General features: G+C 36.8%; 1 protein-coding gene across 1 annotated transcript in view; it reads left to right on the top strand.

Moving 5' to 3' along the window:
- Positions 1-27,187, top strand: part of ATP8A2 (ATPase phospholipid transporting 8A2) — a gene marked incomplete at its 5' end in the record, with an annotated part of 398,725 nt that overhangs the window by 46,890 nt on the left and 324,648 nt on the right. The window contains 15 exons of the mRNA XM_058185167.1: positions 72-145; positions 2,341-2,410; positions 3,377-3,504; positions 4,647-4,758; positions 6,095-6,260; positions 10,446-10,573; positions 11,296-11,373; positions 12,925-13,013; positions 14,965-15,009; positions 15,847-15,922; positions 17,686-17,791; positions 18,674-18,756; positions 20,209-20,258; positions 23,800-23,869; positions 25,802-25,886. Coding sequence (XP_058041150.1) covers positions 72-145; positions 2,341-2,410; positions 3,377-3,504; positions 4,647-4,758; positions 6,095-6,260; positions 10,446-10,573; positions 11,296-11,373; positions 12,925-13,013; positions 14,965-15,009; positions 15,847-15,922; positions 17,686-17,791; positions 18,674-18,756; positions 20,209-20,258; positions 23,800-23,869; positions 25,802-25,886 — 1,360 coding nt within the window. The remainder of the gene's footprint in view (positions 1-71; positions 146-2,340; positions 2,411-3,376; positions 3,505-4,646; positions 4,759-6,094; positions 6,261-10,445; positions 10,574-11,295; positions 11,374-12,924; positions 13,014-14,964; positions 15,010-15,846; positions 15,923-17,685; positions 17,792-18,673; positions 18,757-20,208; positions 20,259-23,799; positions 23,870-25,801; positions 25,887-27,187) is intronic.

Below are 27,187 nucleotides of genomic sequence, written 5' to 3'. Positions count from 1 at the left end.
CTAATTGTAGGTTGGGCTTTCTCTGTCTCTCTTTTTTCTATTTCTGCTGCACTCTTGCCGCTGCTCACCAGGTGGCAGTGGGAGACTTTGCGAAGGTCACCAATGGGCAGCATTTCCCAGCAGACATGATCATTTTATCTACCAGGTCAGCTATCCCTGAATGTATGTGAACTTGGACTTCTGTTGAACTGAGGTTTTAAAGCGCATTATTTGCAATTTTAAAAATCAGTAAGCCACAGGATGAGACTGTACTTCCTCCTCCCTCGCTTCATTTTATATTATTTACAACATGGGGTCCAAAAGGTTGGTGCACACTACGCTAATCTTAATAAATTACCCAAATGAGAAGGAAGATTAGCATTAGCATTGCAATTGTTTTCCCCCCCATTTTTAGGGTGAAATACTGCAGATTTCTGAACAATTTCTCATTCAGGCATTGACAAAACCTAATTCTATGTTCACTTACTTTATATCATTCAGTAATAATGATAATGTTTATTATTTTGATTTTAGCCCCTTGCTAACCAGCCTGTTGAATATAAACGTACCTAAAATTAATAGTAGAAAATTAAAACATTGACATATTCCAACAAATATTACAATGATGAAATCACAGATTTTCAAATTTTCCACATTATCTTCTTCTGTTAAATGAGATACAGCACATATGAATGTTTACAAAGCTAACATTTCCAACAAAAGATAATTTCTACATTATTTTTTGCCCAAATGGATAGGTTCTTTCAGAAATGGGCAGCATGCAAAGAAAACAAATACTTCCCAACCTTACTAGCTAATGCCACACTTCTGAATAGTATCAAAATTTAAAACTGTCCATGATTGAAAGAAAAACTAGCTTTAAAACTGTCTTCCTGTTCGCTTTATGGTCACTTTAAAACTTCTCTTTCTCTGAGGAGAAAGTTTGCTTCTCTACCATTTTCTCTGAATTTTCTTTCTCTTGGTGAGTGCATTTTACTGGAGAATGTTATTGTTCTGTGACCTTTTTAGGTCTTTCCTTAATCAGAAAATACAGCTGTTTACCTCCTCCAGATAGTCCAACTGTGAGGTATGCAAGGGATTGTGCCCACAGATTTCTTCTTGGGAATAAACTGTTCTACTTTAAATTTGAAATGCTTGCTCTTTTTGAGATTCAAAAGTTTCTAAACTAGGTACACATACACACACACACACATAAAATATCTGCACATTTAATATCAAGTCAAAAAAGCTTTTGACTGTCAATATACATTTACTTAAACATTTCATGATGACAAATAAATAGCAATAATTAAATTAATGGGATATGCATAAATAAGGTTTTAAAAAATATAAAAGGCATTGCTGCCTTCCTACGGTTGAGAGACAGTGATTGGCTCAAAGTTACCTGGCTGACTTTGTCAAACTAGATGCCAAACTAGAGCTCACAGTCTCCTGGTTTCTAGCTGGTGCCTTAACTGCTATACCAGACTGGGTCTCCAACAATTCTCATCATCTATTATTCATTCAGTAATATAGGATTTGTTATAGTTCAGTGTTCCTCCCTAAAAAAACTTGACCTTTCTTTGCACAGAAAGAATGATTGACACTTTCTTACCTATCAAGTATATTTTCTGATGGTAAAATAATATGAGGAAGTTGTGAAAATTTCCTCAGGAAATTTATACCACAAATGTCTGGTCATAATTAGTGCTGGATGTGAGATGTAGAAGTTTGAAAGAGGCAAGATGTTCGTATTGATCTACCTAATAAATTAAAACTTGAAATACACATTTTTGCATTTTGAACTGATAATCAAGTGTCTCCTTCTTTTAAGACAATGCAATTATTCTGCAATTTTACCGGAACTTTATAAAAGCTAGCTAGGGCTGAGTTGCTGGAATGATCAAATAACCAAACAACAACAACAACAACAACAAAAGGATGGCAAAATCTGAGTAGAATTTCAACTAAGCATCATCATCCTGATTAAAAATAATCTGTTAAATTTGATACAAGTGTTTTTTAAAATAAGGGGCGAGCGTAGACTCCTCCTCTAGCCCCCACCACACAGCCTCATGTTAAAAATGTCAGGTATATTTTACTTACTGTGTTTCTTAATAAAGGCCTCAGTTCATCAGAGTTTGCATGCTGTTGAGGTAGTGCTTTTTCTGACATTATATATATTTTTAATGTGTGCCTACTAAAAAAAAAGTCTGATTATTTAAATTCTTTGGGTAATAATAATAATAATTTGGGGGGGGGAAATCAGTAGTTGAATAAAATAAGGATTCTGGAAATCCATTCCCCTTTCTTTTTCAGGGTTATCTTTAAAGATGATTGTTTTGTTACTTTTTTTTATAGTGAACCTCAGGCAATGTGTTATATTGAAACAGCTAATCTTGATGGAGAGACAAACCTTAAAATACGACAGGTAAAATTAAATTTTGTTTTGGTGTTTGAAAGTGATGAAGTGATAACTTGGAAAATAGCTTGGGCTCTCTTGCAATATTAGTTGTGTGATGTGATTGAAGATGGAGATCTGAATATTGGTTTTTTCCCCCCATAAAAGGGCATCTAGACCAGTGCTTCTTACTCTTGGCAACTTGAAGTCTTGTGGACTTCAACTCCCAGAATTCCCCAGACAGCAAGGGGAATTCTGGGAGTTGCAGTCCATATGTCTTCAAATTGCCAAGATTGAGATATTCTGATTTAAAGGTTGCTTGTTAATTTTAAAACAACACGGCATGAGGCATATTGGGAAATCATTCTTGAAGATCATTGCCAGGGTTGTAATTACAAAGCTGTTTTTGTTTTAGGTCCACATTATTCAGAATTATGTATCTTGTCTGGACTTTTGGATTTTCTATATTAAAGTCTGGTTCATTGAGCATTGGCTTTTTATTAAACCATAGCTTAGACTGAGAATTTTTCTTGGCAATGAAGGAAATTAGAATTAGTCTACATATCCTGCCTATTTTCATAGGAACATTTGTGGCTTGGGACAGTGTATGTAGAGGCATTTTTAGGAGCTTTCAGAGAGTTTACCTGCTAGCTGTCACTGAAAAGCAAAAATAATCTTATACTTTACAGGAGGAACGTTCATCTGTTTCTTTCCAAAGTAAAGAAACAGCTGGGAGGTCCAGCATGGGCAAAAGTACCATTCCATTAGCCAGAATAAAATCAGGGCATAATGACTTAACAGCAGCCAGAGTGGGAGGTCTCTGTACTGGTGAGGTTTCTGAAGTTCTGAGGGAATTGAAAAGCTTCCTCTTGTGGTGGTCCATGTTGAGAGAAGCTGGAAATTGTAGGCTAGAGGTTCCACTAGGAAGATAAGTTTCTAATTTGTGAAAGAGAATAGATATTTTGTCAAATATATCTATGGCTTGGTTCTATACAGGGATTGATTCAGACTGCTAACCTCCAATCAAAAGAAGACTTGATGAAAATGTCTGGGAAGATAGAGTGTGAAGGGCCTAATCGTCATCTCTATGATTTCACTGGAAATCTCCGCCCTGAAAATCAAAGGTATTCAATTGATATGAAAGCAACTGGTATTTCCTCCCTCCCCCCATCAAACTTTTGCATGACTAGAATTCTCTCAAAATATTCCTCTGTGCATGAAATCTGGTGATGGGGTGTAGCAAACAGCATGAACCATAAAACAGTTAATTGAATTCTTTGTTAAATGGGAGTTATTTTCTATTAGAAAAACGTAAGGTAAAACCCAGAGAAAGTTAGGTGTTTGAATCCTAAGTGCTACCACGTATCCTTAGTGTTTGACAGAATGATGCCAAATGAATTGATTGAGTCAATAAGAAATATTGACAAAAACACTTGAAGACTGTCTGGAAACTTCAAGTAGCACAAAATGTGATGGGTAAAATATGATAGATCCTGGAGTGGTGCGATGTCCTACAGGTGGAGCTGTCACCTCACAATCAGGAGGCTGGGAGTTCGAGCCTAGGTAAAGGCAGATATTTCTCTCTCTGGGCACAATGAGAATATATCTGCTGAACAAAACTCCATATTGGTGACAGGAAGGGCATCCGGCCAGTAAACACTCTATTAGCTCGATTCAGTTGCCCAGACTCTACCCCGCAAAAGATTATGGGGTTGTTAAAAGGAGATGATGATGATGAAAATATGATAGATCCTCTTAAGCCTTTGTCTTGTAGTTTAGCTGCTTTCTACTGCATTTATGGCATTTTATTCCTATGGCGTTTGTAGTATACTGCTTTTAATTTTTGATTTTGATTTAGGTTATTGCGTATTAGATTTTTAAATTGATTTTATTTGCATTTTAACTGCATGTCACCATGAGATATTTTTTAAAATAGGTCATAAGGAAATTTTTGAAATGATAGTATTTTATCAGTAATGATAGCAGTAGCTGATTTGATTGTGTTGTTGCTGCCATTGGGGTGGGTTTTTAAATGGATTTTTATTATATGATGGATTTTTTAAATTTTGCAAGCTGCCTGGCTTCACCTATATAGAGTCAGCTTTATCTGTATAGCCACTTGGGTGGTTATATAAATTTGTATAATAAATAAAATAAATAGCTACAACTACTTTTACTGCTCTAATGAGTATATTTACAAAAACCTATATATATATATATATATTTATTAAATTATAAACTTCTACCTTCCTTTTTTTCTCATCAGTCCACTTCCAATTGGACCTGATCAGATTTTACTAAGAGGTGCACAATTAAGGAACACTCAGTGGGTTTTAGGAATAGTTGTCTACACAGGACATGACACAAAACTTATGCAGGTAAGTTCTGTTGATCTGTTTGTAAGTCTTAACATGTTTCTGTTAGAAAGTCCAGCAATGATTTCAAGTATATCTTTATTGTTTAATTATTTGGGTATTTTAACACTTAGATCAACTTTTTTTTTTGCCTATGTAGCATTTTAGGCTAATGAGATTAAAAAATAAAACATACCATAAACAATAAAAATGTCATGGAAACAGTAAATATCAGTGTTAAAACCAGCTCAGATTGATCAGGTCTGGTTTAGGGAAGAATAGCTTGAATTCTTTTTCTAAAGCAGAAAACATGGGAATAAGTCTTGAGGGAATGCACTCCATAGTTCTGAAGGAACATTGATGTCATAATGTAATATCTTTTTAATAGGACGTTGCCTATTTATGCTAATATATGCACAAGTTTATACTAAGTCAGCGAGATAATGAAGTTCTCAATCATGTAGGATTTTACAAGTTAAAAACAACATTTGAAATTATGCCTTGAAAAATGGTAACGTTAGGCATAATAACTTTCCTGCATCAGTTGGCAAATTTATTATACATCTTACATGTTTGTTTGTCTCTTAGTCTGAGCTGTAGTAGTTGTGATTATAATAGTGCAGAAGTTTGTAGAAATTAGAAGACGGCGGTGTTTAACTTTTTGGAGAAAATGCAACTAGATTTGCAGAGTATATGTATGTATGTGCACACAGAGCTATAGATAGGTAATCTTTATAGACTGGCTAGCAAATGGCAAGTTATAGTTAAAATGTTAAAATAATTAGGGATTGTGTTTCCAATTACAGCAAGGTCTTTAGTTATCTCCTTTAATTAAAGGAGATCACGCTCATTCTGCTACTACTTACAGACTGCAGGGATGCATAATCACTTATCTCATGAACTGCATTCCAGAAGATACTTCATTGATTAATGAATTAATCTACTGTCAACATAAGCAATAAAAAAAACCCAAAAGATTGACCGTTGTGGAAATGCAACCAAAGGTCTGCAACTGATCTGGTTAAGTGTGTTGTGTGAACACAGCTAGTCTTCTCTCCCTTAGTATGTCTATTTCAGCTTTCCCCAGTTTGATGCTATCCAGATGTGTTGAACTATCTGGTACAACACACCTGGAAGTCACTGGATTGGAGAAGACTGGCTACTAGCGCAAAGCAGGTGGCATTCTGTGTTTTAAATTGATAGCTGTTTTGGAAGGAAAGGATAAAGAGAAACACAGCTTCTGTTTTTAATAATGGATGTGAGTCTTTCATAATGTCTGGCTGTAATTTCATCTTGTTTTTATTATTCTTTTTTGTGAGCACAATTAATCATTTGCAATTCTGTGGCTGATCCTTTCCAGAATTCAACCAAAGCTCCACTGAAGAGATCAAATGTAGAAAAAGTTACCAATATGCAGATTCTCATTTTGTTTTGCATCCTTCTCGTCATGGCTTTAGTGAGTTCTGTGGGTGCCTTACTATGGAACAGAACACATGGAGAAGTCATTTGGTACTTTGATTCCAATGGTGAGCAAAAACTGGATGTGCATAAATATGCTCTTATCTTGAAACCAAAAACATCACTTCCAATTTAAGACAGTGAAGGTTTTTCAAATCAATGTACCCACCAAAAAGCACCTGAAGTTCAGTGCAAACCAGCTGCCTTTCCCCCCCCATCATGTAAATGATAAACATGATCTGGATCTCCAAAACCCTATTCATTTACAATTTGGTGTATTGCATCCCTTTTTTGTTCTGTGTTTTTAGTCCAAAAGAACTAGCTATGGATTTGTGCCAAAGAAAAACACCTGCACTCATTGTGTTGGTTGTCTAATTTGATCAGAGTGTAAAGTTACATGTGCAGTCAGAGCAGAGTTGAGTTTGATTTCCTTTTGGCATAGTACTGGTTTATCTTCTCATATTAAATGTAGTAGGGATATTGCATAGGAGAGGACTGAAATGTGATAGCCATTACTTGATTTAAGAAAAAACTAGAAAAGAATGAGTGTTTCAGAGCAAACATAGCTTCAGCCAGCGTAGAGGCCGTTTTCAATTAGTTGGAAAGAATAAGAAGAAGGGATCTCACTTACAAAATAAAGCAGAGGTCCCAGTTGGTATTTTTAATCCTTTAAGAAAATGTCTACTATGGGGTGGGGGGGGAGCAACTATCCTGTTCTCAAAATGGCTGTCAGAAGGGTGTGGCGTTTGTGAAGATGGGTATATGTGTTGTCGCAGAGAACTTATAAACTGTCCCAATCGGGTGTGTGTGTGTGTGTGTGTGTGTGTGTGTAAGTCAGTGTTGATTCCTAACAATTGCCTCCACCCTATAGTTTTCTTGGAAAGATTTCAGAAGTAGTTTACTATTGCCTCTTTCTTAGGGCTAATAGAGAACAACTGGCCCCAAATACCCAGTTGCCTTTGTGTTAAGGTAAGACTAGAAATCGCGGCCTCCCAGTTTCTTAATCACTTACACCAAGCTGTCTCTCAGTGGATATGAACTTGTCATAAAACAGTTTCCAAAACAGGCAGACTATGAAGTTGTACCCCGCCACATTTTAAATAAGATATTCATAGTCATCTGTGGACTTTCACCCTTGTCTACCTCTCGCTATATTGACAAAGGGGGCAGTGTGTCTGCTCTCCTTTCCCTCAGTGATTCCTTGGATTTCTATCCTGGTCCTTGGCCAGCTTCCCTCAGATTTAAACACAAAGCAGTTAGCAGAGTCTTAAATGCCACTATGTGGACACAAAGCCCACACAAAATGATTTGCAGCTCTTCCCCGATTATATTTCATGGGGTGGCTGAAGAGCGTATGGTAAGCTTTTGTGATGCAGACAATGGCAATAAATGAATACCTTTTCTGCAACGAGACAAAACGTCTTACTGGTTGTGATAGGCACTGTTCATTGTATGCTCTGCTCTCTCATCTGCTGTTTCAGGTCAGTCACTCTTTGTCTGGATACAATCACTTTGGGAAAGACAGCAGTAGGCCTCATCTGCTATAGAGCTGCTGCTAGCTGGGCTTGCTTCAAATAGGTGTAATGTTTATAACATAACATCATAACAGAGCCTAGCTGCTCTTTTTTCCCCTCTTCTGGGTAACAATACATCCTGCCAAAATTAGACCGAAGAAAAAGAAAAGGAGAGGGGAGATAAGGACAGTACATTTCTTAACTATAGAAGGCAGATATATTTAAAGGGGGCAATGAAGCAATGAAGCATGAAAAGAGAGCCAAAGGAAAACAAACTGCTTTGTAACAATACATGCATGATCAAAATGATAGATCTGGTAACATCTGCAGTTCCTACCTGCAACTGATCAAACCAAAATCCAGATAGTCTATTGCAGGGGTCTCCAACCTCGGCAACTTTAAGACTTGTGGACTTCAACTCCCAGAATTCCTCAGCCAGCAAAGCAAAGAAGAACTCTGGGAGTTGAAGTCCACAAGTCTTAAGTTGCCAAGGTTGGAGACCCCTGGTTTAATGTTGTGCTTAATGGAAGAACCTATAGAACACAGGTGTCAAACTCGATTGCATCACGTATCATAATATATCATGACATTTTTTTGACCTTGCGGAGCTGGGGTGGGTGTGGCCTGCATGTGACACATCCGGCCCGCAGGCCGCCAGTTTGACAGGCCTGCTATAGAATGTCTTTTAACTGAAATTCTCTCTTCTATCTCTGCTTCTTAGCATCTGACATTTGTTACTTCTGATTGTGAAGGAAATTTAGGGCCATCATGGCTAATAGTGATCTGAGCTTCAGCATATTGGTTTAAACATCCCATTGTGAATTCTACAATGTAATTCTGTGAAAAAGTTATTTCATTTGCCTTAACTCTCTACATCTTCTAGGATATGGTTTATGGAATAGGAGGTAAAACTCTGCCTATTAGTGGTATACATCACTACCTCCTGTGTTAAATGCATTGGGCTAGAACCATGCTGCATAGTTCTCAGTCTGCAGCTACTTCTTCCACATCCTTCCATAAACCTCTTTTTTATTCTGAATTAGATAAACTCTTCTCCCCAGCTGCTCTCCCTGTTCCATAGCCTAAATTTTCCCACCCAGTTTGGATAGTAAAATTAAGCCACTTCATAAAGACATTTTGTGAGTTGGAAAAGATCAAACAACCCATGAAATTCCTCAAGTTGCATCATCCTCTGCAGATAACCAGATGTAGTTTTCTCCTCTGCAGGAGAAAAGCTTCATAAAGCAGAGTGGTGGCCTACGTGTAAGTTTGAAACTTTTTGCATGATGTAGAACACGGGTATCAAACTCGCGGTGTCACGTCGCCGTCATGTGACGTTTTGCGATGTTTTTCTCCTTTGCAGAATTGGGGTGGGCGTGGCCCGTGCGTGACGCATCTGCCTCTGGGCCGCCAGTTTGATACCCCTGAAGTAGAATAACAGAGTTGGAAGGGACCTTGGAGGTCTTCTAGACCAACCCCCTGCTCAATACCATTTTGACCGGATACCATTTCAGACAAATGTTTTCTGAATCTTTTGAAGTTGCAGGCATCTGTGCTGAATATTGAAATATCTGTAGAAACAGGCATCATTTGAGTATCATTAGTAGTGGTGAAGGATCTTCTCTGATATATCATATATAATATGATATAATGTGATATATAATGGAGTGATATTGGTTTATCTTTTGAGTGAAAAATGGTTGTAAGGGTGGGAGGTACTAGGTACCTTTTTTAAAAAAAACCAAAGAGTAGAACTTGTTTCAAGACATCCTTTAAGTGAAGGCCTCTGTTTGGTTCAAAATGAGAAAATAACACAAGCTTTATAATACTCCATCAGTGGATTATACCTGGGCAGCTGACTGAGAAGACCCTTTCCTTACTATTCAGATTACAGTAATTCTTTCCAAATACAGTATGCATTGATAATATTTTATTTCAGTTTTCTACTTAAAAGCACCCAAAGCATCAATTTACGTATAAAAGTACCCAAGCATATTATATCTCTTTGGGTGTGTAATTGGCCACCTTAAAAGAATGGATTAGCATTTCAGAATGCTCTCACCATTCTTCCCCTTTCAAATCTCTACATACAATGGTGTTTGTTGGTTAATACAACTCCCTAATGTTGGTACAAACTGTAATTTTTTACGGTGCCACTGTTCTCTCTGAGCTTAATTTTGATTTTCTCTGATTTTTTCCCCCCCCAAATATTTTTGGACCGGTTTTCAAAGTATTTTAGAAGTCCACTCCCATATATTGTATCAACATGAACACAACTGAATCTCAGGATGAACTGAATCAGAAATGAGATATACACTCCATATTCTCCCCTGTTTTAGTTGTCTTCATGGTTGATCTGCTAATTCAAGTAACTAACAGATGGTTCAGCCCTGACTGCAATATACCAATATTAGATATAAGTATATTAGTATAAGTATTTATAAGTATTATATAATATCTAATTATATTAGATATAAGTATACCAATATTAGATATAAGTATTTTACATCTTAATAGCAATGTATTAAAAAGCTTCACATGGAATTGTTCATTCCATGCAGGGTCAATAGTGAAAGCTTTGTAATTTCAGAAATCTTGTTTCTTAATATTCCTTTTTGTTACCTGAATTGATAGCACAGTTTCCCAGTTGGTGTGTTTCACTTCTTTGGGATTGCACATATCAATATATCTTCTCTTTCTCTAACTTGTTCCTCTGCCTGTGTCTGTTTTGGCCCACAGAAGTCCGATCTACTAATTTTGGATATAATCTGCTCACCTTTATAATCTTGTACAACAACCTCATTCCCATCAGTCTACTGGTGACTCTGGAAGTTGTGAAGTTTACTCAGGCTCTTTTTATAAATTGGGTATGTACAATTAAACTTAATTTAACAGCACAACAATGAGAGACAAATGAATATTAAGTTATTAGACTTCTAATAGTAGTAAAATACGTAAAAAATGTGGCACTTATATCTCCCTATCCAATGTGATTCTTAAATTGGAAGGAGAGTCTGAAGTAGGATTTTTAATAAGTAAAAATAAATATAGGTTTTTTGGGTTAACAACAAAGCCCTTCATTTGCAAAATAAATACAGATTTCTTGAATTTAAGAGCCTGGGGCAGGCAGCTTTCTGTCTCTCCTGCTAATTATAGTTCACTGGACCAGGTTGAAACTGGTTAAAATACGCAGAAATTGCACTAAAATGATTCCAATCTTGATTGAAATAACCAAACAATCATAGTCATTCAAATGTTGTGAAAGAAACAAATGTGTAATTTGACCCATCACAATCTATGGTACAGTTTGGTGTCAGGAAGTATGTCTTTGTTTCAGGGATTTTGATTAAAAGAGATTTCAATGTTTTCTACTTTTTAATCAAAGATACACTGAGTACCATCTTGGTATCCCCTTTGTTCACTTACTGTATTCTTGTACCAATTATTTTTGCCTTTTTGCTTCTTCGTTTGCTTTTTTTTCTTTTATAAATGACTAAGTTTAAAAAAATAATTATAATGTAGTACATATTATAAACAGAAAAATATAAAATTAGCATACAATGATTGTGGTTTTTTTGCTTGTTTTCAGGACATAGATATGTATTATACTGAAACCGATACACCTGCAATGGCCAGAACTTCAAATCTTAATGAGGAGCTTGGCCAGGTAAGGATATGGGATGTAACACCGTAACAAAAAGGGTCTGTTCATTTCATATATTTAGTCCATGAATCAGTTTGAGATGAATCTATAGTCATCTAATTTTTAATGGCAATCTGTAAGATGATCCAGTCAGAGCTTGTAATAAGAGTGGAGAAATCTGTTACTTTCCAGTTCTTATTGGACTAAACTTTTCATCAATCCATATTATTGCCCCATGCCCAGTGGTGGGTTTCAATTTTTTTTAAATTTGGGCGTGGCAGGGGAAGGATACTATAAAATCTCCATTCCCTTCCCAATCCAGGGTAAGGTTACTGCAAAATCTCCATTTCCTCCCGATCAGCTGGGATTTAGGAGGCAGAGAATAGATGGGGTGGGGCCAGTCAGAATTTTTACTACAGGTTCTCCAAACTACTCAAAATTTCCGCTACCGGTTCTCCAGAACTGGTCAGAACCTGCTGAAACCCACCTCTGCCCATGCCAGTTATGTGATTGAACCATACCTAGTCCCTTTCTACATCACATATTCCAGTAGGCATTTATCTAATGAGAATTGGGTTTGTTTTCATGTAGTTTGGTAAACTAATGACACTACTAAGCGTGCCTACTGTCCCTGTCCTAATGTTCCCTTTAATTGTATTCATTTTATGTATTCAATTCATACTTATACTTATATATATCTAACATGTACTTGACAAAATAAATAAATAAATAAAAATACTGATTATAAAACAGTAGTTGAACTTAAGCCTACTTAAGATTCTTTGTCCAAAGCTTAGTCTTTATCAGAACAAGACCTCATTCTATCAGTGCCTTTTAATTTTTCCTGTGGCGTTTTTCAGGGAAACTATATGATTTCTCACACCAGTTATTCATTTCACAAAAGTAATGCATTTACATTATTTTATTTTTATCTTCTTTGATAAATTTGAAGCAAAATTCAAGGTTGCGAACATAGACAAAAACTGTTTGAATAATTGATTTTGCTGTAATTCACACATAATTCCTGTGAGAAAAAGACTGCTGGGGGTTAATTTTAAACCTGGGTTTTTCCTGACTCTCATTCAGCAACCTAACAAGGGAGGCTTGTTCTTATTCATTAGACTGTATATTTAGTTAAAAATCTATGTATCATCCTGCCTCTGGTGCTACAAGTCAAGTTTCTGACTCACTTCTGTACAGTTGTATACTGAGCTCTTGTATACTGAGATAAGTTGCTGTACATTTTGTAATAGGTAACTTAGGTGCACATTTAGCTGAAAAACTAGTCTTTCCCAACATGTATCTGGAATATATTGATATGTGTTGATGGCATTTCCCAGAATCGGCCAATCTGGTCAGGGAACTATGAGATTTGGATACTTGACAAACCTGAAAGACCTGTTTGGAAAAGTGTGTTAAAGAGCAATTAAATCAATCAAGGCCTCATTGTATGTTTGTCCACGTATCTCAGATAGGGCTCCAATGAACATTTGATGATACAGCTTTAATTTCCAGTTTTCTCAAAGATTCTCTATTTTGTTTTGTTCATAATAGTATATATCATTTGTCTCCTAGGTTAAGTATCTATTCTCTGATAAAACAGGCACCTTAACATGCAATATTATGAATTTTAAGAAATGTAGTATTGCTGGAGTAACATATGGGTATGTACCATGTTTCTATTTGCTGTATAAGCTTAAGGATAGTTTTTATTAGATTGATATTGTCTTACATTGTGTGTGTGGGATTGTAACTATACTTTTCTAGTAGTTTTCATTTTACTTACAACATTGTTAATTTTGGAGGTAGATCAACAATTTAATACTTTAAAGTAGCAAAATCTACCTACCCCCAGCAAAGAACAATACCATTTCACCATTTGCTGAAATTAAGATATCTAATGGCCTCAGAGGTTCCAAAATTATTAACCTGAGTGTATTGTTAGGTGGAAGTACAAATAAAGAATACAGTTTGAAGCAATATAATGCATATAAAATATGATTGCATAGGAATGCTTTTCCTTTGTTAGTTATGCAAAAATAGACAGCAGAGACTACTTTGGTCACATAAATACAATAGCTTAACACTTGCCTTCATTGTTTTCTAAATTAATCAATTTGAGTTGACATGACACACAAAAGTGAAATGTACCACTAGGTTTGTTCGCATACTATGACACTGTGTAGTAATAGGGTCATGTTTTTAGCTAATGTATTGTGCAACACCAGGTAGAGAGTCGATGTTACTCCTGCATTTTCAGAATCTTAACTCCCCTCTATTCTCCTGGATGTATTATAGGTAGTTCTCAATTTACACTTGTTTTTTTAAGCAAACATTCAAAATTACAAAATGGTGTTGAAAAAAAGTGACTTAAAAATGGTACACTCACTTTTGACCATCACAGCATTCAGGGGGACACATGATTGTGATTTGGGCACTCATTACTCATGTATGATAGTTGCAGCATCCCATGATCACCATTTGCAACACCCCCAGCCAGTTTACAACAAGCACAGCCAAAGGAATCCAGCAGGGAGAATATCAAATTGTGGTTACATGGTGTCTTAATGACCACTGTAGTTCAATTAACAATCCTGGCAAAAATGTTTGTAAAATCAGGTACGACTTCATGATGCCTCGCCTCTGCACAGGTATAGTATATGTGGCACTTTGCTCAATAGTGGTGACTGTGAGAGGGATCTTGGAGTCCTAGTGAACAATCACTTAAACATGAGCCAGCAGTGTGCTGAAGCTGCCAACATAGCCAACACAGTTCTAGGCTGCATAAAGAGAGGGATAGATTCAGCTTTGGTTGCCACAATGTAAAAAAGATGTTGAGACTTAGAAAGATTGCACAGAACAGCAACAAAGATGATTACGGGATAGAAGCTAAAACATATAAAGACCAGTTGCTGGAATTGGGTATGGGTAGTTTAATGAAAAGAAGGACTAGGGTGACAAAGTAGTGTTCTGATATCTAAGGGACAAAGAAGAGGGATTCAACTTATTTTCCAAAGCACCTGAAGGCAGGCAAGATACAATGGATGGAAACTAAGGAGAGAAGGAACCTGGAACTAAGGAGAAATTTCCTGACAGTTAGAACAATTAATCAGTGGAACAACTTGCCTCCAGAAGTTGTGAATGCTCCAATACTGGAAGTTTTAAAGAAGAGATTGGACAACCATTTATCTAAAATGGTATAGGGCTTCCTGCCTGAGCAGAGGGTTGGACTAGAAGACCTCCAAGGTCCCTTCCAACACTGTTATTCTGCTACTTATTGACTGCATTGATTAATGATAAATTTTCTAGTCTTTATTGTGATAGTAAGTCGAGAACTACCTACTGTATGTTGTAGCTGAAATTCTGAGCAATTTTCAAGAAGGAAGTCGCATTAATTGTAGCCAGTAGGCACAGAATTGTAACGTTAGTCCAATTTCTAGGCAGCAGCAAAGGTTTGATTCTATAGGATGTTGTATGCATGCCCAAAATTGATTCCCTTGTATTTGCATGGAAGAAACATCTTTGGAGAGTAAAATATCATTTATTAAGCAGTAGCTTCCTTCTAATCGGGATAGGCATACCATCAGTTGTATTTCATTTTTCCCCCCTCTTTAGTCACTTCCCAGAACTGGCAAGAGAATGTTCATCAGAAGATTTCAGGTAAATAAATATTGGGTACTGGTAATGTGTAATTGTTGTAATTGTAGGCCTGTAAGATGGCTCAAGTTTAAGCACTTTTGGGAAAGGTACTCTTGGGGTTTTTGGGAAGTTGAACAATAGGAAAACATACAGTATATACAAGAGGGACCCTGGAGAAGAAAAAGAAATTGTATTCTTTTATGATAACCTCCCCTGGCTTAAGGACTTCTGGTGTGTTACATTTCAATTCTCAGAATCCATGCTGGCTAAGAGTGAGTTGGGTGGCCGTATAAATTTTCTTAATAAAATGAATAAAATAAAAATAGAGGTTTGGGTTCAACCTAACTGGAAAGCAAAGTCGATAAAGAAACAAAATAAACGCAATGAAATATGCTGGGGAATGAAAGAGGAGATAACTCTGAAAACAAAAGACTGTATCATTAGGAAAGTTTGATTATCATTGTAATTACTCTTTTGATTAAAAAAAAACAGATAAATGTATCTGGTACAGGTAGTCCTCGACTTACAACAGTTTATTTACTAATCGTTCGAAGTTTTGCAACTTTCTGACAAGCAAAGTCAATGTGGGAAGCCAGATTCACTTAACAAATCAGAATACTAACTTATCAACTGCAGTGATTCACTTAATAACTGTGGCCAGTAATGTCGTAAAATAAGGCAAAATTCACTTAAGAAATGTTTCACTTAACAATGGACATTTTGGGCTCAATTGTCGTCATATGTAGAGGACTATCTGTATTTGATTGTTGGATTGATAGTTTACAATGCCATACTATATGTATTTAATAGAAATGCACCTGTTCAGGAATCTTATCACCCTTTTTATTATATTCTTAGCCAGCTTCCGCCTCCTATTAGTGAATCTTGTGAATTTGATGATCCAAGACTGCTGCAGAACATCGAGGCTGATCATGTAAGGCCTTTCTTCAGAATTTTCCCATGAATTATTGCTAGAATCTTTATTGTAGTCATTGACCCGTTCATAAAATACTTGGTTATGAATTATTCATTTGTGGCCTCAATAGCCTTCCTCTATGATCTAGATCAGGTGTGTCAAACTCAGTTTCATTGATGTGTCCATTCAGTATTTGACCTTGGGGGGGTGGACGGGGGTGGCCAGGATGGGCGTGGCCAGCTTGACATCACTCGTGTCAGGTGGCCCGAGTGCTCTGCCAGTGAAAACAGACTCTCAATTTCTTTTTTCGGCTCTGCCAGTGAAAACGGAGCTCCGAAGGGCCTCACGCAGCCCTTCCAATCTCTGTTTTCACTGGCAAAGTGTTGCAGGAAGCCATCCCAACCGAAAATGGAAATTGAGAGTCCGTTTTCGCTGGCAGAGGCACCGCAGGCTGGTCCTTCTCTGCTTCCAGAGCTGCTTCTAGATCGAGCCCATGGGCCTTGAGTTTGACCCCCCTGATCTAGATCACATCACACTCTAAACTATGGCATGGTTCTCCCTAGTGCAATATGTACTAATTGGGAATCATAGGTTAACTTGTGGTTAATTGACAATACTTTTACCACAACTACACTCTTAGTTTACAATAGCTCAGTTTACCTTGGCCATGGCATTTGTATCTTCTACCTTGAAGTAAAGCTATTAGCTTCTCCTTCTGGTTTCCAGACTTAGAAACAAGAATCTGAATGGCCATGAATGGTTCTTCTCTGGCCTCAGCAATGGCATTTTTCCATGTTCCTTTGTTTTCACTTTCCTTAGTACAGTATGCAGGGAAATGAAATTTAAAAAATCAAGAGAGTGGGGAAAAGGGGAAAAGATCAGATGCGTATGACAGGGATTTTGGCTGATAGAGATGGTGGCCAGCAAATTGCATTTGGCTGTGATTTGCTATATAACCTAATGCCTTCTCTCGGTGTAAGTACTATAACTGTGATTTGCCTTAAGCCAGGATTAGCGTGTTGCACTAATGTGCTTATTGGATAGCTTAGAGAGAAACCATGTGACCCATCACTTTTTTTGGGGAGGGGATGATTTCCATATGAGTGAATCTTCCATCCATCCCTCTTTCCATGGCTGGTATTTAGAGATAACTCTGAGATAATGGTTTAAACCATTTGGTTTAATATTCAGCAGTAAAATAAATAGGGCATCACTGCTGATTGTCCATCAAAGGGTGAATAGCAGCTTTGTAGAAGAGCTGATGTGATAAAATTGCCCTCATTGTTCTCAGAAAATTGGGTGGATGGAATCTATTGTAAATTACGAACATAGACAAAAGCAAACTAAATAATTGATTTAACTGTAATGTGGGGAAATTATGGGATGTCTCTCCAGGCCTGGCTTTGCTGGGAAAAGTAGATTGCTTTGTGTTAGCAGACCAAGCTTGTTCCGAGGGCATGTATCAGGAGGATAGATGATATTCTTGTCATATGAACAATGACGGCAAGAGAAGGCAAGACACAAAGAGGATGATTGATCTCACCTGGCAAAGCTGTTCTTACCTTATTACCTTAGATAATTATATTATACAGCTTATTGGATTTTACTTGGCTAAAATCCAATAAGCTTGTATAATGTAATTATCGTTTTGAAAAATAACCGAGGTGAAGTAGCATCCATCCATTTTATTTGCTCTCTGCCTTTAACAGAAAATTGAACTTTTTTTTCCCCACAATGTCACAAGTCATATTCATTGGACTAACATGGCCCTTGCATTTCAGCCCACAGCTATGCACATCAAAGAATTCCTCACTCTGCTGGCTGTGTGTCACACTGTTGTTCCAGAAAGACATGAAAACACCATCATCTACCAGGCCTCCTCTCCAGGTTAGTTGCTGACCCTTTCGCTGAAACAAAGAGCCATTGAAAAGGACAAGGGACGGAGGGAATCTTATCTAGGACACAGGACAGATTGTGTTGAATTTATATTTACTGTACCCACATTCATGCATATACGATCTAGAGCAGGGGTCTCCAACCTTGGCAACTTTAAGACTTGTGGACTTCAACAGAATTCTGGGAGTTGAAGTCCACAAGTTTTAAAGTTGCCTGTTGTGACCCAGGCCCAAGTAGGTAGTAGGAAACTCAGTCATTGAAAAAACAAACAAACTTTATTCGAACAGCACAGAATTACTTCATTCTCAGCATATAAAGCAAATTCCTCCCAACACAAATTCCTCAGTCCTATCACCAACCTTGATCCAATTAGGCAAACTGCCCAAGGCCTTTCTTGGCGAACGTTCAGAAGACACCAATACAAAAATAAATGCAAGAAGACGAAGCTATCAACATTGTTTTCTGGCAAAGCCCAAATGCCGTTGCTGGTCTGTTTTAAGCCTTATGGGAGGGGCCAATCATCTCTTGGCCCTACTCCCGAGTCGTCCTCTTTGCTTGAGCTGCTCTTGCCTTCTGGCAGCTCTTCTCATGCGTGCATTAGAAACAGGCTCCTAATGTTCCTCTGCCTCACTACTGTCAGTCTCTGATGGCTCTGGAGTCCGCACCTCACTCCCTGATTGCCCTGGCCCCACGTCAGTCTGACAGATTTCTGTTGAAGAACCTCTGAACGGAGTGGGCTCCTGAGCAGTTTGGAGATCTTCTGCAGCTGTTTGGGGAATTGGGGGATGTTTTCATAAAGGCACATCTGCATTGTCTTTTTATTTTTTTTAAGAATCCAACTCTATTGTAATGGCAAGCACTTTCTCTTCTCAGATGAAGGAGCTTTAGTCAAAGGAGCAAAAAAACTTGGCTATGTTTTCACTGGGAGGACACCACGTTCTGTCATCATTGATGCGGTAAGAGTATGTGGGAAGGAAGTATTGCGAGATCATTCCCAAAGTATTCTATAAGACTGTCCTGGGAATATTGCAGAGAAATTGGGCAAACAGGGCAAGATATCCCCAAGAAGATCCATTTATTTCAGTGTTTCTCAACTGTGGCAACTTCAACTCCCAAAATTCCTCAGCTGGCTGGGGTATTCTGGGGCAATTCTGGGAATTGAAGTCCACACATCCTAACATTGCCACAGTTGAGAAAATACTGATCTAAACTGATTAATTGGCAAAAAAGCCTGATTAGTTGGCTAATCAAAAAAAAATTCTTTGTCAGAATGGAAAACTCTTTTTAACCTTGCTGGTTGTAAGATGAGAAGTTGAAAGAATGAAATCTTACCAAATTGTGCTTCTGGCATGCTCAGAAGACTGCTCTTGAATCATTATTTTATTTTATTTTATTTTATTTTATTTTATTTTTTCATTTTTTCATTTATTATTTATTTATTAAATTTATTTATTTTATTTATTTATTTATTAAATTTATGTTGCCGCATATTCGCCCATGGCGACTTAAGGCGGCTTATAGAATATAAAAACCACATTTAAAAACAGTAAAACTAATTTTTAAAAACCAAATAAATTAATGTAATAAAATCACCCCCCACCTCCTGCCCCAGTGACAGCCGATCACATGAGGCCCGCTGGCAGAACCAGGTCATCAGCGCCTTCTGGAAGAGAATTAGAGTGGGGACCGTTCTAATCTCTGGAGGAATGATCCAGAGAGAGGGAGCCACCATGGAGAAGGCCATTCTTCTGGGTCCCACCAGTGTATCTCCCTCGGGGATGGGACCCGCAGCACTCCCTGCCTTTTTATGTGCATGTTTCTTGAGCATTTCTTCCAAATGTCATATTAATTAATTTTAAAATGGCCAAGTGCATACAGTACATGGATATCCTGCCTTGGATTGTTTGTAGTCTCTCCAATAGTAGCCTCTCAGGTTCTCATAAAATCCAGATGAAAAGTATCTTGGGGGAATTTTATTTTCTCTGGGGCTTTTACTAACTGGGCAGCCAGTGAGGATTAAACAGAAAACAGTGCAAACCCTGAGCCACCATTGACAATAAAAACATCCCAAAAACACAACCCAAGAGAAAAGTGGAAGAAGTTTTTAGATGCACTGAGAAAAAGATAGACAATTATAACCATCTTACTGGAGGAACAAAATGTTTAAGAAATTTTAAGGAATTTTTAATGCAGCATTTTTAATTCTGGCATGGCGATATGTTGAGATACAGAAAATATTCCTTTTGGTATGTTCTTAAGAATATACATGGTTGTGCCCAGCAGAGGGAGCTATTTTCACATATATTTTTTTTAATATGGATATTTGAAAACAATTCTTTCTTTCCAGTTCTTTGTGTATTTTTAGTTTTTCTTTTACTAAAGTGTGTCTTATTCTGTTGTGATCCCAGCTAGGAAAAGAAGAGACATTTGAGATCCTTAACGTATTGGAATTTTCAAGGTAATTGGTTTTTAATGGCAATTGCAAGAAATAAAAGGAGGGAAACACTTAGGAATGTCCTGCAATTAAAAGAAATTTTCTTTGTTTCATTTCATTTATTGAGTTTATATTTCACTGGAATTGTATTTGGTTTGAAATCTTTGAAGGGCTACAATATAAGCTGCATCTGGTTTCAGTGGGTTGGGTCCTACCTGACCTCTATTAATGGATTATTTACCTTTCATAGACAGAACTGAGAACTAATAGGTGATAGTTAATATTAAAGAAGTAATAGAACTGAGAACAAATCTTTGTCTTATCTGCAGATTGACTTATCTGCGAACATATATAGCAATACTTTTAAAAAATATAAGACCCACATTTCATGCATAAATAAACAAATAATACTTGCATATCAGCCCTTCCGTGAATAAGCCAGCCGTCAATTTTTTAACCAAAACTTCATGAAAAATGCAGGTTGTCTTATCCACAGGTGGCTCGTTTTCCACGGTATTTTGGTTAAAAAAACGAGGTTTGGCTTATATGCAAATATATACGGTATTTTCTTACTACAAATAACTGGCCTGTCAGTCTTACTGAACTTCACTTGGAGAATTTCAGAACAAATTAATAGCATAGAAACAATTTTCTCTTTCCCGTCTTCCAATATTACTTACTTTTTTAGAATAGCTATAAATGATGAATACAGTTGCTGGAAATATGGTTCTAGGGTATTCCTGATGTTTCTTAGTAATTCTGATTTTTACAGCAATTAGAGACAGATGTTCCATACACGGCAAAATCTTGTTCTGTTCCTCATGCCAGTTGGGTAAATCTAAATATTGACCTACATTTCATGTTGGAAATCCCATGACAAATCTTTCCCCTTCTTTCTTTCTCAAAAGAGGGGAAAAGAAAAAGGGGGATAGATAAGTGGAAAAAGGGTTGATAATTTGATTGAGGCAGTATCAGAAACCTTTGAAAATATTCCTCTTTCACTTTCCACTGTATCAATCTTGGGAAGCAGGGCAGAAATATCCAATAAATCGTAAACTTCAGCATGTTCTGTCCTCCCTCGCCTCTGTCTGAATGATGGCTTAATTAGCTGTCACTATCAGCTCTGGCAGCAGAATAGCTAGCGTCTGCCAAGAGCCTCCGTTATCTTCCACAACGCTGGTGAGTCACCTAGAAACAAACTTCAGCTCTTAATCAGTGGATTTATTTATTTATTTATTTATTTATTTATTTTATTTGATTTTTATACCGCCCTTCTCCCGAAGGACTCAGGGCTCAGGGCGGTGTACAGGCATAATAAAACCGACAACAGGATTTGCCTGTTACAAAGAGACACAGCAGCTCTGGCTGCCTTTTATATCCTGTGGGGTGTGGCTCCATGACTCAGCACTTCCTAGGCCTGCCCCACCCTTGCTTCTATTGTTCCCTCCTCTCCTACCTACGAAACCAAGCCTGATTGCCGTCAGCTGGGTCTGCAGGCGTGGCCGGCGGGGGGGAGAGTCAGGGGATGGAGGCCTCGTTATCTCTTCCAACTGGCCTGTTTCTGGCTCCTGGAGCTGAGCCAGGCAAGCCAGTGCTCCCGAGGTAAGTCCTGACAGCCCTTCCCCCTTACTGCCCAAGTCACTTTCTGGCAGCAGGCCCGGCTCGTGGGGTGCAGACACAACACAGCATCTCTGATGCTTATAGTTCAATGCTGTCAAATATGACTTAGCTGCATGGCAACTTGAGGTACGTGATTTTGAATGAAATAGTGTTGTCCACAAAAAGAATAACTTGTAAAAAATACAGTGTATAAAAAAATACAGGGCAGGTGCTGAAAATATGGCATATAACTGAGTTGAAATGCCAATACCTTTTGAAGATTATAGGTCACTCCCTTTTTATGTACTAAAGTGTTAATGGTGTGCTAAACATGGTTGACGCATCACATAGTTATACTATAATAATTCTAAAATATGGGTTTTCCTTCTTTCTGAATCTCAACTCATTCTTGATACAGTTTTACCTGTACAAAATTAGAGATATTTTGATTTAGTTTTCAGTTTTAATTTTCTTTCTTCAAGTCCCACTCCAAAAAGTTGCAGTATGCCTGCTGTGGTTTAATTTAAAAAGTACATTCCTAAAACTAGATACAAGAACTGTTTACACTGCAGTTAAGCTACACACACACACACACACACACACACACACACACACACACACTGTGCTGTGGTATACTCTACTATGCTAGATATCTGAAAGCAAGTTGGTGTGGTTGTTAAGGCATCAGGCTAGAAACTAGGAGACCATGAGTTCTAGTCCCACCTTAGGCACAAAGCCAACTGGATGATCTTGGATCAGTCATTCACTTTAAACCCGAGAAAGAAGGCAATGGCAAACCACTTCTGAAAAACCCTACTAAGAAAACTGCCAAGACTTGTCCAAGTTTAAACCAAAGGCCCCAATAAATAAACAAATCTATCTATCTATCTATCTATCTATCTATCTATCTATCTATCTATCTATCTATCATCTACCTACCTACCTACCTACCTACCTACCTACCTACTTATCTTTCATTCAGGCTGACATTACAGATAATATATGGTGTAGATTTTTTTAAAAAATAAATCATAGTTGGCTAGGTACATACATATTAAGTATTTACAAACCATGGTTTATAAATCACATGTAATGGAATGCGTGGATGACTTTGGGGGATGAGGGAAGGAGACGTTGTCTAGGAAATGATCACACAAGATAAGAAGACTGGCTTAATTGCCAGACAGAGAAACTTAGGAAGAATCCACTCTTAACTGATCTGACAGTTAAAAATGGCAGTGGAAAGTTTCTATCTTCAGACTTGCAAGATTCTGTTAATCTAGCCATACAATGGCATAAAATGGGTTTTTAAATTGGATTTTAAATGGGGTTTTAAATTATGTATTTTATAATTAAATTATTGGCCATATTGAATAAGTTTTTTAATTGGTTTTATTGTATCGTATTGTATTGTATTTTATCTGGCTGTTAACCGCCCTGAGTCCTTCAGGAGAAGGGCGGTATAAAAATTAAAATATTATTATTATTATTATTATTATTATTATTATTATTATTATTATTATTATTATTATTATTATTATTATTATTATTATTATTATTATTATTATTAAATATATGTAGCTCATCCGTTGTATTTTCTGCCTGGTTTTCCAGGAGGGCTGACTCAAAGACTGGCTTTACACAACAGGCTAAACCATTATTAAATAAACTAAATCATAGTTTGGTATACTGTGAAGCTGGTCACTAGATCAACCTTCCCCAACATATTTTACAGATACTTTGAGACTATTACAACTTTGGAAATTCCTAAACCTACTTTACTGCTTTTTTGTGACATTATCAACTAAACCTTACTCAAATCTCAGACTAAATTACTGTCACTTTGTGTTTATGAAATACTGGCAAAATGATTCCATAAATATCTTCCACTGCTTAATGGCTACTTTAATAATCATTAGCAACAACAACTTCTAAAAATTACAATGAATGTTCATCTTATTCCCAGTAATCGAAAGAGAATGTCTGTAATTGTTCGGACTCCAGATGGTCAACTACGTTTGTATTGTAAAGGAGCTGTAAGTATCCTACCTATTCACAAAATAATTGTGTGGCAGCCCATATTCTTTGGCATGTGTAAATATTAATGACAATAGTACTTGTACTGCTATGGAAAATTGTGCATTCTTTATGTCTCAAAAAATTTAATAGCCGTATAGTTTAGAACTTTGGGACATTAGGATCAAAATATCTGGAACGAACTAAGTGGGGAAAATGGCTTAAAAGTCAGTGGTTCTCAACCTTTTCTTCACCACGCACCCTCTTTAAATATCTTTTGTGGCCATGGACCACTAAGACTTAATTCAAGATTCAAATTATAATGTTTCTTGAAGGATTTGCAGACCCTCTGTGATGACATCACAGCCCCCAGGGGTCCGTGGATCATAGGTTGAGGACCCCTGGCCTACGCAGTATCAATTAATGATTTGGAAAAACATTGTACAAGTAATCTTCAACTTACAACCATTCATTTAGTGACTGTTTGAAGTTACAATGGCACTGAAAAAAGTGACTTATGACTATTTTTCAGACATACAATCATTGCAGCATCCCCATGGTCAAGTGATCAAAATTCTAAATGCTTGGCAACTGGCTCATATTTATGACAGTTGCAGTGTCCCAGGGTCATATGATCCTCTTTTGTGACTTTCTGACAAGCAAAGTCAACAGGGAAACTTGATTCACTTAACAGTTGTGCTATTAAATTAACACCTGCAGTGATTCACTTAAGAACTGTGGCAAGAAACTGTGGCCTCTTGTGGTTCAACAGGCTAATGCAGTCTGTTATTAACACAGCTGCCTGCAATTACAATTACTGCAGGTTCGAGTCCCACCAGGCCCAAGGTTGACTCAGCCTTCCATCCTTTATAAGGTAGGTAAAATGAGGACCCAGATTGTTGGGGGGGCAATACAAGTTGACTTTGTATATAATATACAAATGGATGAGACTATTGCCTTACACAATGTAAGCCGCCCTGAGTCTTCGGAGAAGGGCGGGATATAAATTCAAATTTAAAAAAAAAAAGGTCATAAAATAGAGCAAAACTCAACAGATGTCTCATTTAACAAGAGAAATTTTGGGCTCAATTGTGGTCATAAGTCATATTATATCTCCATTCCTACAGATTGGACAATGTAGTTTTGTTGATTGCATCCTTACGATTTATATTGATATTGTTTCCTGATTGTTTATTTGTACCCTATGATTATCATTAAGTGTTGTACCTTATGATTCTTGATGAATGTATCTTTTCTTTTATGTACCCTGAGAGCGTATGCACCAAGATCCTTGTGTGTCCAATCATAATTGGCCAATAAAATTCTATTCTATTCTATTCTATTCTATTCTATTCTATTCTATTCTATTCTATTCTATTCTATTCTATTCTATTCTATTCTATTCTATGTATTCATAGTTTATCATTATCCATAAGAGCTACTACTTCCTTACAATGAAGAACAATTTTCACATTGTTTGACATATTAAAAATCTGAACCACCTTCGCTATTGTGGATAATGTCAGACTTTTCTGACATTGGTGGTAAATTGTGACTCTGCAGAAACTCAACTTTGCAGCTAGTTAGTACCCAGAGAACAAACTTCACAGTCACAGCATGGCTAGATAAGTTGTTTTGTTGCATATAAGAAAAAAAAGTTATAGCTACTTCACAACAGAAGACTCTAATCTTATATTAATATGTCAGTTCAAGTTTTAAATCTTAGGCCTTTTTCTTCCTATACTTTGAGTTAATAGATTCCTGGTTGTTCTTTTCCTGATCTTAAGAATTAGAGACATTTAATTCATATTTAGGCAAAGATTGTGTTAGATTGAATAATACTGGTCTGTGCCTTATTAATTTTATCCCTTATAGATGGACAGAATATATCTCTAAAAAAAGGAATGCAGGCATCATTATGGCAATTATGCATATACCTTTTTTGTTGACAGGATAACGTCATTTTTGAGAGATTATCCAAAGACTCAAAGTACATGGAGCAAACTCTATGTCATCTTGAATATTTTGCCACAGAAGGTAAATACTAGTTTATTTAATTATTTGTAGCGCTCTAAATATTTGCTTATTGATTTATTATTGCTCTTCTCAAGTATCAATGTGGGCCGTTCTGTAGCCAAACAAAATCTATTTCAGAATATATGAAATGGGAAAGTTTGGGAAATTTCAGAGTTAAAAATAAGCATATGTTATCCAGTCCTGCTTTTCTGAATAAGATATAACTGAGACTTCCTTGTTAGAAAAATATAAATTTGTCAAACTTAGCTTTCTCCATCATTCATTCATTCATTCATTCATTCATTCATTCATTCAGCTTTTGAAACAGTTTGACATATTAAACACATACCGTAAATTTATACATATTTCTATGCAGGTTTTCCCAATATGCATACTGTGTGCACTTTTCCTAATATTATGCACATTTATTTTAATCTGGTTTATATAAATGTGAAGTTCATTTTATATTCACAAAATACATATATTGATGTGACCCTTTCCCTGAAATGTCCATATTTAACTAGAAAACTACAAAATTCTTCAAATTGCAAATATCAAAATATTTGCGCATCAGTTGGCACATTGATTCAGAAAGTACAAAAGCAAGAAATGCATAAAGACAAAGTGACCAAGTTCACTTTCCATCCTTACAATCATAGCCTTGAATTCATCTATTGTCTTTGCTATTCCAGATTTCATAAAGTTGCAAAATTAGTGTGACAGAAAAATATAATAGGGAGACAAAAGAAACAAAATGTTGAAGAAAGTTATAGTTACTCATTACATTTGCAGCCCTTTAAAACTAGTGTTTGCCTCTGGGCAAAAGATATCTTGAAATGCAGCTTAGCTCATTCCTACATATATTATTCAAGCCAGCGGTGAAATAAACCTTGTTGAAAATGGACTTTGTCTGGACTGAGACTTTATTTAAAATGCGAAACAGAAAAGATTATTGGAGGGAAGCAATGCAATAGACATGATATGTCTCAAGCCATTAGGTCTCCACAGATGTTAACTCTCTTAAACTTTGGGGGCCAGAAAGGCTGAAATTGATAATGAGGCTGATGGATGAAGAAATGGTCCATGTAATACTCATTTTATAAATGTTTAAACACTTTTTAGAGCAAACCACATCAATGCAGCCCATATTTTTCCTGGATTTCTTTAAGAGGCCATCTCTGTAGCTACTGCAATGAGTTTTGTTATGTGGTATCAATCTTTTATATCAATCTCTTATTGATCTGAGTGCTCTCTTATATAGTAAATGTTTAATGGTGCTGCACCGCAGGAAGAGCCTTGTCTCTCCTTGTGCCTGAACATTT

The sequence above is a fragment of the Ahaetulla prasina genome, chromosome 5 (genome assembly GCF_028640845.1).
Source record: "Ahaetulla prasina isolate Xishuangbanna chromosome 5, ASM2864084v1, whole genome shotgun sequence".
NCBI lineage: Eukaryota > Metazoa > Chordata > Lepidosauria > Squamata > Colubridae > Ahaetulla > Ahaetulla prasina.
This window is presented reverse-complemented; position numbering and strand designations above follow the sequence as displayed.